Source organism: Chelon labrosus (genome assembly GCF_963514085.1).
Source record: "Chelon labrosus genome assembly, chromosome: 3".
NCBI classification, from domain to species: Eukaryota; Metazoa; Chordata; class Actinopteri; order Mugiliformes; family Mugilidae; genus Chelon; species Chelon labrosus.
Genome location: NC_140339.1, coordinates 24,799,723 through 24,816,371, shown reverse-complemented (window position 1 = coordinate 24,816,371; position 16,649 = coordinate 24,799,723). Strand labels below are relative to the sequence as shown.

The window sequence follows — 16,649 nt, the reverse complement described above, 5'->3', positions numbered from 1 at the left end:
CATTTGTGTGTGCTCAGTAGAGCAGGACCAGGACAGGGGAAAGGATGTTAGGACTTTCTTGGTTAAAGATTCCCCATCTGATAGTGACGGCACTTTCTCCCTGTCTTTCCATGGCCAAGCGGCATCTGGAGTGGATTTTGTGCTAGCAGACACCGAGGAACATGATTACATTCGGCTAACTGCGCTCTAAACTGATTATGCATGTGCCAAGCTAATGGACTACATTTGCAAGAGGAAAAATAACATCCAATCAATCTCAATTACCGCCGATTGCACCGGCCCCCGAGACAAGGAAGGTAGCCAGCTAACCCCCCTATGCTCCTCCCCTTTCCCCCAACCCTTGACTGGAAGCTGAGGCCTGTGGCTGGGCCCGGCTAGGCCCCACCCATTCTGTCTGGCCAGAGCAGCCAGGGCCTGAGAGCTGGATAAGTCTCTCACCTCAACACTCCACACATAGCCAAGCTTTCAGGCATACTGTTGGGGTTAAGTGTAATGGTTATAGTGTTTATGCATATATATGTGTATGTGTGTGTGTGTGTGTGTGTGTGTGTGTGTGTGTGTGTGTGTGTGTGTGTGTGTGTGTGTATGTGTGTGCGCGCTACAGCAAACGCAAAGGCAGTATTATGTATATTTCTTTCAAATATAAAGAAAAGAGACGCTCAATATTCTCAAAAACATATTTCACGAGCCAGCAGTGGCTCTGCACTGCAACAGAGCTCATGTGTTTGTGTTTAGGACTGACCATTCTAAAAGCAGATGGGTGACCATCAAGTTACCATCGGAGCCACTTAAAATCCCCGTGGTCCATGTGAAAAAGAGAAGGTGAAAGTTCGCTTCACAGCACTAGGGAATGGGTGTCTCAACTGAGAACACAGTACACAGGGGAAGACAGCATCACCCCCCACTGTGTGGTGGTCCAGTGGGCAGGATGACTTGCTGGATCGTTCTGTGGTCTTTTGGAACATTCCAATACATGGGGTGGTGGGGGTGATATTTTTAGAAAGCCCTAATATGGGCCGCATACCACAGACTCTCAAATTATCCCATCCAGCATAGCCCTCAGTTTAAACCTTCCTTTTTAATTCCAGTAATTACAGGCTCCAATTTATATGGAGCTGTGCACACAAAGGCCCTGTTTAATGCAAACCAGTTTGATTTGGGTGAAGTGTCCCAAGCATCTCCCACATCTTACAGCCTGTTTATGCTGACTTGATGATTTATTTTCTCCCCAAAAAGGTTAGAAATGGTGCCATTTGCATCAGATTTCTTTGGGGAGGAATAAATGAAGGGTGATTTTCCTTTTTTCGTCCATGCAAAATACACCAAGTGGGGTTTACAGGCTTGTGGAGCTCTGTGGGTTTCTGTCTGTCAGTATTCCTACCAGGACAGTAAATCTAACATAGCAAGAAAACTGTGACATTGTCAAGTAGGGAGCCAGTGAAGCCAAAAGGCCTCACAGACATGTACTTGCTGTCCGCTAATTACACTGGTGAGACAGAACATACTGTAATAATCCTTGTCGACTTGTGAACATCTCTGTTTTTGAGTAGTGTCTGGGATGAGAAGAGCTTATAAGAACCACAGTGTTCTTTGGTTGGGAGAGCAGGTAATTTCTGGACAAATGCACACTCTTAGTCGGAAGATCAATTGGTTTTAAGAAATATGGAGCCATCTTAAGAGGCTTAAGTCATAAAAAATGATCATGCCTGGATGTGTTGTACATATTTAATCCCCCACAGCCCGGAAAGCAGTATGACATACGTCTCTTCTCTCCTAAAATCTTGCACAGAAAAAGAGGAAGGGTAGGAACAAAATGTTTTGCTTTTGCCTTTTGGGCACATGCTAAAGTAGAAAGAACTAAGATAATGGAATATAAATTCTACCCTCTTCTGCAAGACAAAACTAGTTCCTCTTTTCCAAGGTGTGAGAACAAGAGAGAACGTGACACATCCTGTCTGTTTTGAGACTCTCATTGGAACATGGGCCAGTAAGTCCAGCAGTTAAGACCAAGAGAGGAGGATTGTATGGATCTATAAATACCACATGCATCTGAAAATACTCGATGATCCTCACTCTTGTCTGGGTGCTACTAACAGACTAACGAACCAATCACCTCCTGATCCCCCATGTCTTCTTTAGTAGTAAGAGCACTGGATCACACCTGTCCCTTTATAAAAACACTGAAAACTGATTTCTCCATTTTACTGGTATTTCGATACAAAAACCCTGTGGACAGAAAGTATGTCAGTCATGCCAGCGGCTTGGAGAAACCATTCATAAAGCTGGATCAATTTCAAATAGTTGGGATATTTGAGGGGGCTTAAATTGACCACTTCACCTAAGTTTTTTTATGTGATGAAAACACTATGCTGGAAGCAGCACATTTTTCTCATGGCTTTTAATAGCTTGTCTGCAAAAGAGGCCACAAGTGTTGAGTAATACAGTTGCTTAAATAGATCCTTTAGTTTACTTTTTAGGAATCAAACACTGGATACTGGAGTGAACTTCTTATAAATAAAAGCACCATCTACTACTAGACACTAAACAATGACGCGTTGTATGCAAGATTATCTGTGTGCAGTGCATGATACAGCACGCATGTGTTGTCGGCGTTTGTATGTGTTCTGTTCCGTGTGCATGTGCAACTATGCCAGTTTGGGTTAAGCGCAAAGTGGCCAAAGCCGCAGACACACAGGATAGGTACCTAAGTGGAATCAGGCCTGTTAGATTTATGGCCATTTGTTCGGAGAGTGTTCATCCACTGGCTATTATGGAATGATTAGAGGAGAAGGTGAAGCTCCAAGTCCAGCAAAAATCAATACGGCTGTCGAGAACAATTCAGCCTTTCCCGCTCCGAGGAGTATTAGCACCAAACCTCTGTCTCCTAACACTTCTTCATTCGTCTCCAACTGATTCAGCCCTAAGCTTCCAAACCAGCTTCGCCTGCCATGTTCTTTTCATGGCAGCAGTGTGGCCCCACTTCCATATGACTACTCGGACGGCCACAGTTACACAACAAGGCTATCATTCATGCCTTGGGAGGGCAGTTTTGTGGGCAGCACTTCAATGCATTTATTGTGTAATGTGTTAGCAAGAAGATGATTAAAGATTTTACCATTTTTGCACAGCTCGTTTAAGCGCCAGAGCTCCTTATCAGAGGCCATGAACACTGACAAATCTAAAACTTGTTCTCCTGGTCCAGTCATGACACCTCTAACAGTGCAGTAATACTGATAGCATTAATACACTGCAGGCTGGTTTTTGTGTTGCCCAAAATGTTCTGACTTTTGCTTGTAAATGCATCTGCTACTGACATCTTAGAAACTTACACGCTCCGACGCCCAATTTATGTTTATAATAATTAATAGTATTCAAATTGTGACACACTGTTAAGACAAGACTGAGTGATAGGTGTGATAAAGAAACGTGAGGGCCACCAACCTTGTATAGTTTGAGGCTAGCCTCGTGGCGGGAATTGACAGTGTGCATCCTCAGCTTCTCCAGGCTGTTAGTGTAGTAGTCGCAGGCATTGCACTTCAGGTGCACCGGATTACCTATGGCCACACATTTCAGGCGCCATTCATTGCCTTTGCCCCCTTCTTTGATGTGGGCCACAAGCTGGTACTTTTGCACATGCTTGTCTGTTTTACAGTGCAGCTGGAAGTTGGCCTTGAGCTGAGTGGTGTAGTGGCACAACTTGCACTGATGAGAATCTCCCACCACAGCACGCCACTCCTCCTCTGGTAGGCTGCGTTCAGCTCCCATATGCATGCCAAGCACATCCAGGTTGTCAGTGGTGAAGCGGTTGCACACAGCACACTGAAAGAGCTTGAGGGAGGGATCTGTAGTTTGTGATAGACTTTCTCCCAGGGTCATCAGTTCTTCAGACACCAACTGCCCACCGCCCAGCCGCACATCCATAGGGATTTCCCCACCTACTAGTACGCAGGGAACAAGACGACAGACAGAAAGAAAGAGGAAAAGGTACAGAGGTGGATTTCAATGGTTGCATATAAACAGTTATTATTACATGTATCCCTCAGTAATTTAGCTAATAACTAAGGTTATAGTTTGTGCCACTCTCATCATGAATAACGTTTCAAGTAAGGAAAAGACCTTCAGCTTAGAAAAACCAGGTCTTTTAGTATGATGTTGCATGAGACTCTTCATTCCAGGTCGATAGCTGTCCTTGCTTGCCTGAGAAAGAAGAGAGCCTGGACTTTTTGATCAGGACAAAAAAACTCACGCTGCCAAAGAATGAACATACACATCTCCCTGTCTGGGCTAATGCACCTCCATGGCCTGTCTGCAAATCAACTCCAGAGGCCATGAGGTCCACAGAAACGTAGTATTTATTTTATTTTTTTAAAACTACTGAAGAACTAAGGAGTTTCCAACCCCATATTACAGTAAATCAAACTCATTGCCATTGTTCACAGAATCATATATAAATAGATTAGGCTCTCAATCAATATGGACACCTAAAAGATTTAGTCTGTTTGGTACCGGAGAGGAGAGGGAAAAAAACACTGCAGGCACATATCCTTTGACACAAACCACATCACTGATGTCTATACGGTCTGGGAATGAACATAAAAAATGAATGCTAAAAAAATGAGGTAAGAGTCGGCGTTTTTGCCTTTACTTGCTGATCTTTAATCTTTCACTGCCCAGACTGAGCACGGAGGCTTGACCCCGGCTGGCTTTACACTAAATTAATTCCAGCAGCTCTCTTTTTTATTTATTGCTGCAGTATGCGGCCCGTTCTTGGACTTTTCTTCATTACCTGAGTTTTTATAGCTAGGAGAGGGAGATCTTTGCGAAGCCCCCTGAAATCACTTGCAGACCCAACCTGTCATGCCTCCTCAAGCTCACTCATATAAACACACACATGCCCACTCACTGTAACAGCGCATTTTGTGCACCTTACCTATGACCCAGCTCTCATTACTATGCAGATTCAGTGATTTACCATATGGTTGGATGTGGGCCATACTAAATTCTGGTTGTATATCATTAGACTTTGCACTTGTTTTCACTTAACCTATATTAAATAGAACCCATTATATTGTGAGGTTATCCATGCCACTCTGTCCACATTTACACAATGATAGATTGCCGGTTTCAATCTTTACACAGGACAATTTTTGCTGTTCTCTTTTCAGATGTAAGAATTAGATAAAGAGTTCCTTGGCTTTCATCACGGTGTAAGTTAGACAACAAAATCGTGCAATAGCTAAAAGTCACATCTCCCCTTTAAGTCTCTTGCTCTTCATCTCATTATGTCCTTTCATTAGAGCAGCAACAGTCTTGGGAATGAGGATTACAATGAAATCACGTGAGGTCAAAATTTGTTAAATATCTTTAGAGCAAAACACTCAAAGATCTGTAGTGAGTGCAGAAAAGTGCACCTCTCACTGTAGCTGTTTGGTCTGAGATCTTAAGAGGTTTACTGAGCCTATATTATACTGTAAAATTAATATTAGAGTATCTGTGTATGATGGCTTTAAGAGTTCTTCAAGGTGTGACCAAGGATAACGCCACTGCAGTTTATAGGCCCAGACTGTGTAATCATTGCCTCCCTTGTAATATGCTTATTACAAATCACCTCCGAGAAACATGAACCAGATGGCAGAAGTGGGGAAAAGAATTAGTCACAGCAATCAATTCTTGTTTGTGTCTTCAAACTGGTGACAGCTGGAGACAAGTCTGTACAAACTGTGTGGTTGTAACTGGTCCTCCAAATGCTTCACTATGCTTCTGAATTACCCTTGCTGAGCCTTCCAACCTCCCTTCTTTGACCAAGATAAAATTTACAGCTGCAATTACAAAGTTGGAAAAAAATGGAGAACTCCAGTGGTGAAGTTTAGCAGCAGTCTGGGAATACTGACATAACAAAGAGGAGGTTGGCTGCCTGCAGGAAGGGCAAGCAGAGTACATAGATGTTTGCTCCTCTAACTCACATTTTATAGGCATCAAAAACCTAACTTCAGAAAATCTGTCAAATTACATATTTGACTAATTATTTTCCTCTCAGGGGTTCGATGTGGCACATGGCACTTTATAAGCTAAAGATGTGTAATTAAATTATTCAGCAAAGCACATCATTCAAAGGCATGAAAACTACAGAGCGGCGATATACTGTAGTTAGTATACAAAGCAGCAAATAGGGGAAACGTTGATAAAAAAAAATATATAAAACTTTGCCTTGTGATGTTGTTAGAAACAAGGGGCCTTCCTGAGAGGAAGAGAGGCAAAACAAAACTCACCAAGTGCAGGGGCCAGGGCAGCCATGTTGGGATCCAGGTGAAAGCTCCCCATCAAGAACTGGGCCTCAGCTCCAGCTGGGTCTATCTTGAGGCCTGGTGGAAGGCTCATGTTCTGGGTCAGGTAATATTGGTAGAGTTCAGCCTCAGAGGGTGAAGGCATGGCTCCCAATCCAAGTCGTCCATGCTGCATTTGAGTCACATTCTGCTGGAGTAGCATCATGTTGTGCATGTGCTTCTCACTGGTCATGTGGATACGCAGGTTCCGTGCCACATTGGTCTCGTAGTCACACACCTCACACCGCCAAGTAGGTTTGCTCTTCGGCTTGGTAGGGGAGGGGGCCCCACACGGTCCAGACATATGGGTAGAGGACTGTGTAGGATGGTGGTGGGGAGGGTGATGGCTACTGGCCTGTGTCACTGACGGGACGGCCACCACACCTCCTGGGGTATGTCCAAATACCTGCTCCTGCGCAGAGCCAATTGAGCCTCCATTCTGCAGTGTCTGCATGTTGTTCAGATGCTTATCCGACTGCATGTGGATGCTTAGGTTGCCCTTTGTGGTGGTGGAGTAGTTACATACCTAGGGAATATAACATGGACATATGGACATGCATTTAAATATCAGTTTACATCTTCAACAAACTTAAATCAGGAAATCACTTAAAAAATTTAACTGTAGTTCATTTGTTTACTACATACCTCACACCGGAAGGGCTTGTATCCACAGGTATAGCTTTCTCCACGAGCTAAGCGAGGGTGACTCTGACCACTGCTGCAATACGCACAAGAGCCTCCAGAGTCTGGGTGCTTCTCTTTCATGTGGGCCTCCAACGTCTGCTGGTACTTATAATGCCAGTTGCATTTGGGACACTTAAGTGTCTTGCATGAGTTGCGTGAATGCATCATGGTCATATGACCACCCAAAGAGCGTGAGGAACCTAGAATGGTGTCACATTTAGGGCATTCTACCCCACTTCCTCCGCCGCCACCATGCCCATGGTTCTGCGAACACTCGCCCATTCCTGTTATGTCACAGGAACCCCCTGGAAGGGGGTGGGAGTGGCCATGAGATGAAGTGAGGAGGTGATGATGATGGTGGTGCATGTGGTGATGATGCAGAAGGGCTCCGTTTTCCTCCTCTCCCTCTGCCTGGCAATCATTTGGTTCTGGAGCTGTGGCACTATCTCGATTGGCACTTTCATCAGCAGCAGCATTGGAGGACAGAGGCGAGGAAGAAGTGCCAGCAGTGTCATCCTCGCTCCTTCTGACGGCGGCTGCCGCCATTGCCATGGGAACAGTGGGTCCCTGGCAGTTAAAGCTCAGAGGGAGCTCTGAGGTCCTCCCCCCACCATCTGCAGCTGAACCCTCTTCCTTGACAGAGGAGGAAATGGAAGCAAGGGCTTTGCTGTTGAGTGTGGAACTGACTGCAGAGGTGCAGGCAGAAGGCTGGAGAGTGCTACTAGGCATTAATAAAGGAGATTTTGAAATGCTTTGGTTTGAGACAGCTGGTTCCCCCACTTCACCCCCGCCGCTGCTACTGGTACCACCACAGGCCACTGCAGTGCTTTCTGCCTCCACCTCATCTTCATCCTCCCCTAATAACAACTCCTCCTCTTCTTCAGAGCCCCCCATCTGGCTAGATAGATGTGCCTTGGTTTCATGTCTTTCATCGCTCCCATCCTCATCCTTACATGCCAACTCTTTCCCAGAAGGCTCCTCTGTTCTCCCTCCCTGTTTGGGCAGGGCACTGGAGTCTTTGGCAGAGCCTGGGGATGAGGTAAGAGTGGATGCTTTGGGAATGCTCAACCCTCCAAGAGAGAGGACGGAGCCTAGTGGGGTTTGTTGCTGCTGCTGTTGCTGGAGGCCAGAGTCAGAGTCTTTGTTTAAGAGGGTCTCACTGCCCCCGCTGCTATTTCCAGGCTCCAGATGGACACCACTAAATGTGCCATAGAAGCTCTGTCCAGAGTTAATGGGGAGCAGGGTAGGAGGCAGAGGGGTGCTCTTATTTTTTGGTTCCAGGAAACTAATGAGGGGCTCTTTGTCCTTCCCAATGCCCTGGATAATGGCAGATGCATGCTTGTCCCCTAGCAGCCGCCGCTCGTCCTCACTCAGTGTCATGCGGTGATCATGGACAGCGTGAGTGGCAAAGGAACGGGCATAGCCAAAGGACAGCTTGCAGAGAAAACACATGAGAATGGGCTTACCCTTGCCATACAGGGCTAGCCCATCGAATTTGGAGAAATCCACATTGTTAGGAACATCTTTGGATACACAGGACTTCTTGGCAGACCCATCGCTGTTCAGGTAATCCTTGTTGCTTTTGTGCCGCACATCGAAGACACGGAAACTGTGCAGGACAGGGCTGAGACCTGCCATTGTTGAGGTATTGGGAAAACCTTGGTCTGAATTGCCAAACCACTTCCCAAAGGACGAGGCTATGTGGAACGTGTTGATGATCTGTGGGTACACCGAAGAGGAAGTCCCAGCAGGTTCCCCTGGTTTCCCCCCACTCGTGAGAGAGTTTGTGGGAAGCAGGCCGGGTACCATGCCTCCACTACTTTGGATCAACTGACTGAGACTCTCCACGATGTAGGCTGAGCCATCTGGCTGGTAGACTATCTCTCCAGCCAGATTCTCCACATCACTGCTCTCCTCTTCCTCTTCCTCATCGCCTTCCTCACTCCCGCTCTCAGGTGGTCCCTGCTGTTGTGTGGGCTGATGTCGTAGAAGAGTGGGCATACCCCCTCCGCCTGAAGCTATTGGCACCCCAGGGAAGTGTTGAAGACTCGGAAAACAGCTGTCTATCTCCATTTCATCCAAGTCCTCAGATTCTTCCTCTTCTCCACAGCTCACTCCTTCTTGCTCTTCTTCCTCAAGACCCTCTCCTCTAGGATGCAGCTGGCTTGTGGCAGAGCTGTCACGTTGGGCCTGGGGTGATGTCTGTTTTGGCTGCTGGGACTGTAGTTCTCTCACCCCGTCATGAGGTGCAATGGAGTTTTGGGGTTGAGAAGGGTAGGGAGCAGTGAGAGACAGGGGGTCCAGGGAAGGAGCCTGGTTGGTGCAAGAGACCTGTGAGCTAGAGTGATCGTTCCAGGGCTGTGGTGGTTGCTGCTGCTGGGAGGAGCCGAGCCCATCGTCTGTCCCAGAAACCACGGGAGACTCACAGCTGTCCATGCTGATGCCTACATGAGGCGTTCATCGCATCCAGGCCTGCAGAGACACAGAAATGTTGGAATAATAGGTTAGTGTTGTATTTGAGATTTATTTAATGTAGGCACACAAGAACAACAAACGCAACTCATCATATACCATGACAATGCTGGAAATATATTTTCCAAAACATTAAAACTGTGCCTATTAAGGAAATATCAGACATAGAAAATATGAGATGAAGACTATATATATATATAGGAGGCTTAAAAGAACATCAAATGTATGGCACACTGGATGAGAGACAAAAGTCTGAGATATAATTGGAAAAATGACACCATCCTCATTACGCTAGATTAGGCACTTAAACACAATACCTGAGACAAGCACTAATAAGCCGTCCATGATTCATCTTCCTGCCATATCACAAAGGTACCATCTTTTATCTTCACCTTCCAAACAACACCCCTAATCTTATATTCTGCAAATCCTACATCCGTTTTTAATTAACTTGCAGTCAGGAAAAAAAGGAGCAACAGACTAACTTAATGGATCAAATAGATTCCTTGTGAGATAATTAGACACCGAGAAGCCACCCATCAGCACATTGTACATTTACATAACTAGAAGGAAAGGGGAAAACTGCCTCTAAAGAGCCATTTTAAAAAAATATCACCATTGTAGCTCCATCTTGAGTTGTGCACATATAATAAATGTGCATTATTGAGATAGATATGTCTGAATCCTAAGATGAGCAATAAAAGGCAGTACTTTCTGTGAGCCCAAAATACATAAGCACGGTTGAGACTTCACTGCAGCTGTGTTTAGATCTTGCATCCAATAACCTCTACGCTTAGCCTGGTTTCAAACACTTCAGCCATCCTCCGCCTCTGAAATAATAAATGGGAGCTGAGCTTTCGGGAGCTGGCCATGCCCCGAGCATCTGAGAGGCCCTACACAGGCTGCAATTTAGAGCGCAGAAGAGATAAAATGATAGCGCAAGATACTGCTGAGCTAATAATTTTATTAAAGGGATGCAGCCAACATTGATTAAAGGGGGCAATCGGGCTGAAACCAATAACTCTGGGCTGCCCTTTAACCCACTAGTCCTGAATATTACATGAGTAAAGTTTCCCGGCACCAAGCTCGCTGCCATGTCCCAGTTGATTAGCACATTCAGTGCTTGCACTTGATTTATTTACTTATTTACTTAGGGATGCAAATTTCAGCTGTGATCAGAATGGAGTCTACCCCCACACCCTAACATATTAACCACTGAGGGAAAGGAGAGATTGATAATGTCTGTCTGGCTCTTCATGAATGTCTGATGAAGCTTGCCTCCCACACAACATACCTGAGACCTCTCCAGCCTATATGCACTCAAGCTACAAATATAATGGACTCCAATTTTTAAAATGTGCTTTTTTCCTCTGGGCCCCAGAATAAAAAAAAAATAACAGGCTAGAACTGCAAATTGTGGTCTACATAACAATAAAGAAAGAAGCATTATGATAAAGCGATGGCTTTGGTTAAAGAATTTACACATGTACACACACATTTTCTAGTATGGTCCACCTGCTAGTTTTGTTGCTACAGAAACTAACCATGATGGCCTCTGAATTACTTTGCATATAAAATTAAAGATATTAGACTGGCTGGCTTATTAACAAGATTGCTTTATACAGATAGACATGATTTAGAGATGGCTGCCATATTGAGTGAGGGGATACCAGCCCTACTGGTCTGTATTTATTATCTGCTCCATTAATAAGAGGCTATGAGCTCAACAGCCATTTCACACAAATGGACTGAGGGCAGCGAGACTAATGCAAGAAAAAAAATATGCCACATGTCAAACAGACAGTGATTCTTCAAACTAAAAGCACATGGATAAACTGAACAAAATGAAATGAAAAAAAAAAAGCAGAAAATGTGAACTGTCTCTGAGGAAAACATCTCCATATGTCTTGTCTGAACATGGAGTGTTTCACACTTTGTTCCTATAATCTATCCGCCCCTCCTCCAGATTCCACTGCCTGTCTCAACCAGGCCTGGGAACACTGGGCCTACATGCACAACTAGTAGTTAAGATTGCTGGTTAACGATGACCTCTAAAGTTCTGTCCTCTTTGCCTTGATGAGTCTGAACAACAAGGTGAGTACAGTGTACTGTACTGAAGCTATGTACCCATCAATTCCCATTACTGCTTGAAGATACCTCAAGCAATTAGCAGTAGACAGGATAACACGATGACTCTTGATCAGTGCTGGAGCTCTGAGCCAGCTTGGTGTGTCCACTGCTTACAGAAAACAGGATTGTCCTTTAAAATCAAGATGGTGTAATTCAATAACCTGCGGTGGTTACTGATGAGCAATGGGATTGTCTGGAGTCGGAAAGTCGCAGATGGGCCAACTGATATAACGCTGTTTGTCTCTTGGAGGTCTGCCTGGCTCAGTGACACCTGTTTAAAGCAGGAAAAGCTTTAATCTCTGGGAGGCACTAAACAAGTCCGGGAGACAGACAAAGAGACGCGGTCGAAGCTGAGGGGAAGTGGAGGAGGCCGGTGTCTCTGTATGCTGACTGTGTTAATAACCACAAATCAAAATGATAAAGCGGCCTACTAAAGGTGACTACTACTGGTAGAGTTATTATGTATGGTTATATACTGTAAAATGTAGAAAAGAAAAAAATTCTTCTGCACACTGGCACTACAATAAGTTATTCTGTCATGGCCTCTAGCCTTGTGTAGTATTTTGGTTCTGAATGTGGGCCCACTGAGTTGACAATAAGCAGGCAGTGTGCAGCCAAAACAAGCCTTAGCTGACAATAAGAGATAATCATGGAGAAGAAAAGGCTGGATTCCTGAGTTGATCTGAGGGACAGCATGCCGATGCACAGATCCTGACTATAGCGCTCACCCTCTGCTGCCACCTGCCTTCAAAGACTTTGTGCCAGGGTCTACTTACTCTCTTTCCTCTACTCTTGCAGAAAAAAGAAAAAGAAAAAAAAACAAAAAAAAAAAACATACCCCACCCTGTCCCAACCACAAAGCAGATAAGGTTGAACCTTGTGAAAAGGTTTTGGTTCTAATGAACAATGTCAGAGAATAGGTCTGGATGTCATTTGGTAGGGATCCAGAATAAGATAAGTTTTAAATTATGGCTCCTTTCATTAGGTGGGATTTACCAGCCAACTGAGGGAGGAATTAAAGGCTAAGGAACCATCTGATTATAAGCATGCCTGATCACCTGCCTGAAGGCCTGGCCTTGCCTTCAGAGGAACCTGCTCTCCAGGGTTTCCTGAGGGAATTAACTCCGTCTCAGTCCAAACACTGAATACCGCTGAATGCAGCCCTGGCCCTTACTCCTATCCACATAAACATAAGCAGTGAGAGAATACCACTTTAAAATGGAAAAACACAGTTTCTTAATATGCCTACAGGACCGTTAACAATACACTAGATCTGATTTTCAATTGTTTCTCAGTGATGCTGCTTGTCTGTGTCTGGTCTCTGAGCCATCACAGAGCCTGGGCAGCCACCGCAGGGTAAGGGGCGCTTATTGGAAAATCAATGGCGTGAACGCTAAGCAAGTTACAGGAAGATGTGGGAAGGAAGGATTCTTATTGATAAAGCAGGGGAAGGCTTTTGATGTTGCACTAGGGACATGCTCATTGATGGGGGAACCATTGTAGTCCTCAGGCGGAGTGAGGCCTGGGTTTATCTCCTAGGTTTGTTCCTATTAATCACCAATAAAGACATGCATGCATTGCACCCTTTGACATAAGTCCACTTTAATGCCTGACATAGCTTAGTAAATTCTGGTGTTACCAATGTGCTCTTACAGTGAGAGAATTTACACTACACTGCACTTTCTCTACTGTATTGTGTGTTCCCTTCCAAAACTAGCGTTTATTACTCATTCTTCTTTGTTAGTACTATGAAATAATAAACAGTGCCAGTAATTCACATAATCTGAGTTTAGCGTTTCAAAGTCAAGATAACATTTAGACAGACAGTTTGTCTCAGAAGTGCGAGCCAAAAAAGTTTGTTAACCACTGCTATACACGGTAAACCATAATAATTATTTTAGGTATATGTAGTTCTTGTTCTCTTTGATGCCTGACACTGCATCTCAGACAATTAACCATGTTCAACATTGTTTATTGTATATTCACTCTAATACTCTGCTAATGCAGACATAGGGTGCTCCAGTATTGCTCCAACTGCAGGAGGCAAAAAGTCACCTCAGGTCGATGGCACTCAGCCTGTAAACAGGGCTTCCCGTAAAATCAATGATCTTCAGTAGGAGCTATCAGTCTGTGGAACAGAAATAGCCATGGCTGTGTTGCGTCTAAGGCAGGGAAGAGCAGTGCTGTGTGTTTACATGAGTGTGTGTGAGTATAGGAGATTGGTCACTGGCATGTCTGGGAGTAAGTCTCAAAGATAGCTGAACTGAGGCAGGCAGCTTCTGTCATGCACGCAGCATGTACACACTATAGAGACTACAGCTTACTGATTTCAATCATATAGTTTGGTATGTTTACTTTATGCATCAAACTAGTGTAAATACCCGGAAAGCAACATACTGATCGCTTTAGTTTCACGGCACTCAGTTTTAGTAAGAATATTTGCACTAGCTATACTGGCCAACGAAGGCTAAATTGATTTGTTTGTAGTATCAATTGCCTCCTTTGTTAATAGACTTGAAATAGAACCTTGAGAATGATTTTACCCTTTACACAACACCATGAAATTGCGCTAATCCATTCCATGTTGCAGAACGGAAGAAAAGTTATATAAGACAAAGCAGCAGAGCAATCACAACTACAGGTCTGTGTGACACTTATTCACAGGGTATCACCCAAAGTCTGATTAAACGATCAGACCGGAGCTCAGTTCACTACCAAAAACCTCCAGAAGGGATTTACACATGGCACTAGAGTGTTTCCTCAGTTTTGGAGGGTGTGATAGAAACAGCGTGCTGGTGTAATTAGAAGTAGTTAATTAGCTGTGGGTTAATTACTGGGTTCTGCAGAGCGTTGGTGAAAGACCTGGTGGGGTGGCAAAGCAAAGGGAAGCAGCGAACACACAGCAGGAAGCTCCCAGTCTCCCGCCAATTAGCAAGCAGCATGGGGGGGCTTCTCTGGTGCATGTACAAATGTGAGATGCCTCATATCATCCCATTCAAGCACAGTACAGAGGAAGAGATCAAGAAAGAGCAGGCAAAATGGGATTTTTACCACTGTTTTGAAAGGGAAAATAAAGTATTTACCAAGAAGTCAGAGAAATTTTTAATGATGAACAAATTGACACCCAGGCATCTGAATCTGAATTAAGAATACAAAAAGTGAGCAGGAAATGTTGCAATTACTACAAAAGCAACTTCCACGAGCACAATCATTCTTCATTCTAAAAAGACTGCGCTGTATTATTTTCCTGTTATGTCCCAAGTGGTTTGTTTAGAAAGCTTTGTAATTTATAAGCGCATAAATTATCCTCGGAATTAAGGTATTGATGTATAATCAGAGAAGGGCTATTGGGCACAAACTAACGTTTGCCCCCAGGCAACCCAGTGCACGGAGCACTGGTATACATTCGTACACTGTAGGGTGTCTGCAAAATTGCAAGACAGACAGAGAGTGAGAGGAAGAGAGCAAGAGAGACAGAAAGTGAACGGTTCTAGCCGTGTCTTTCAAATACTTATCAGATTAGTTAGATACACATCCTCCATCTCTGCTCAATTTTAGGCCAGCAGACATGGATATTGAATGATTTGCAATAGTCTGACACTGAACCACACGTCCTTTAGCATGCAGTGCTGACATACCCATAGTGTGGAATGCAGAAAGGCTGAGAGGATAGTTGATACTTTGTACATCGCTCTGTCTGAGACTAATCAATCAGAAAACAACACACTGAGGAGATTTCTAAATGTACAACATTTGGAAAACCCAGAAAAATATTAGTATGCATATGGTTTGTGTTGTTATGTTTCTGTTGTGTTTGCAGATTAGCATGAAAGAGAAGCGGGAGATGGAGAGATAGAAAAAGTGAGCTTTAGATATGGGACGAGAGAGACGCTCAAGACACGTGTCCAATGAAAGGTCACGGACAAGGGGGAAATGTGCTGATCAAAGTCTTTGAGCCCCAGGACCTTCATTTCTACTAATTATCAAATCTGCCCCTATTTATAACTGCGGGAAGCAGACGTTCTCTCAAGAGAGGATGGAAGTGAAATCTGCTAACTACAGTGCTTTCAGAGGTTCTCTTTGCACTCACTCCATTTCATTTGTTCAGTAACAGGGTGGGGGTAGAAGAGGGGGTTGAGAGAACCCATGACTACAACTTATCTGGGAATGATGTTATAAAAGGATAGACCACTGTGTACAGAAGACTGCAAGGCTGAGTAAAATGTGAAATATTTCACCAGCCTACTTTTTGGAGGTGGGAAACTCATTTGTGTCTTTTTAGAAGACTGCAAGGAAATATTGCATGCCATACACACACGCGCACGCTCTCGCACATGTGTACACCTTCTTGCAGCATCTCAGCTAAGGCAAGGCAACCGCAAACACAGTTGTTAAAATGATCAATACCATTGAAATATTAAACCTTAAGAAGCCGCAGTATTGATTTGGAGCCCAATGATAAAACGGTTTATTATCACAATTGTGGGCCTTTATGTAAATGTTTTGGAGAGACCATCAGCTGTCTGTTCACCATGGGCTGTGGCTAAATATGACCCCTCCAACCACACGCACACACACACACGCATGCATGCATGCATACCCCACAAACCACTCAGCTTTGCTCCCTTACCCTGCCATCCAAAACCTGAGGGATTGGAAGGATTGGGGTGGACAGGGAGATGTCATTACCACTACTTCTACATCCATTAAGGATAGCTGACACTGATCAGAATACTGAGCCCCTGCTGACCCGGAGAGGAGAGGAGGGATCTGGCCCAACCTACAACCTGGTAGCTCTGGGATCTGACCTAAGGGATCTCAAGCAGGCATTACATTAAACGGGAGAAGAAAAGGTGAGCAGGACTCAGGCTCCACACAAGGATCATGCCCCGACAGACAGATCAGGGACATGGATGACATGTCTCTAATGCAGGGCCTTTCTGCGTAATCTGGAAAACAAATACCTTAGTAATGACCCAGTCTTGCACCTGGTAAAACACAGGCTTCACTGGCACCTGGAATTAGACAAATATCCAGTGC

At 44.5% G+C, this 16,649-nt stretch overlaps 1 protein-coding gene across 1 annotated transcript in view; it reads right to left on the bottom strand.

Annotated features, from left to right (window-relative positions):
- Positions 1 to 9,455, bottom strand: part of zfhx3b (zinc finger homeobox 3b) — an 86,737-nt gene extending 77,282 nt beyond the window's left edge. Inside the window, exons 1-3 of the mRNA XM_084541376.1 lie at positions 6,969 to 9,455; positions 6,270 to 6,849; positions 3,442 to 3,938 (exon numbers count right to left, since the gene is read on the bottom strand). Coding sequence (XP_084397502.1) covers positions 3,442 to 3,938; positions 6,270 to 6,849; positions 6,969 to 9,443 — 3,552 coding nt within the window. The 5' untranslated portion in view covers positions 9,444 to 9,455. The remainder of the gene's footprint in view (positions 1 to 3,441; positions 3,939 to 6,269; positions 6,850 to 6,968) is intronic.
- Positions 9,456 to 16,649: the final 7,194 nt, after the last annotated feature.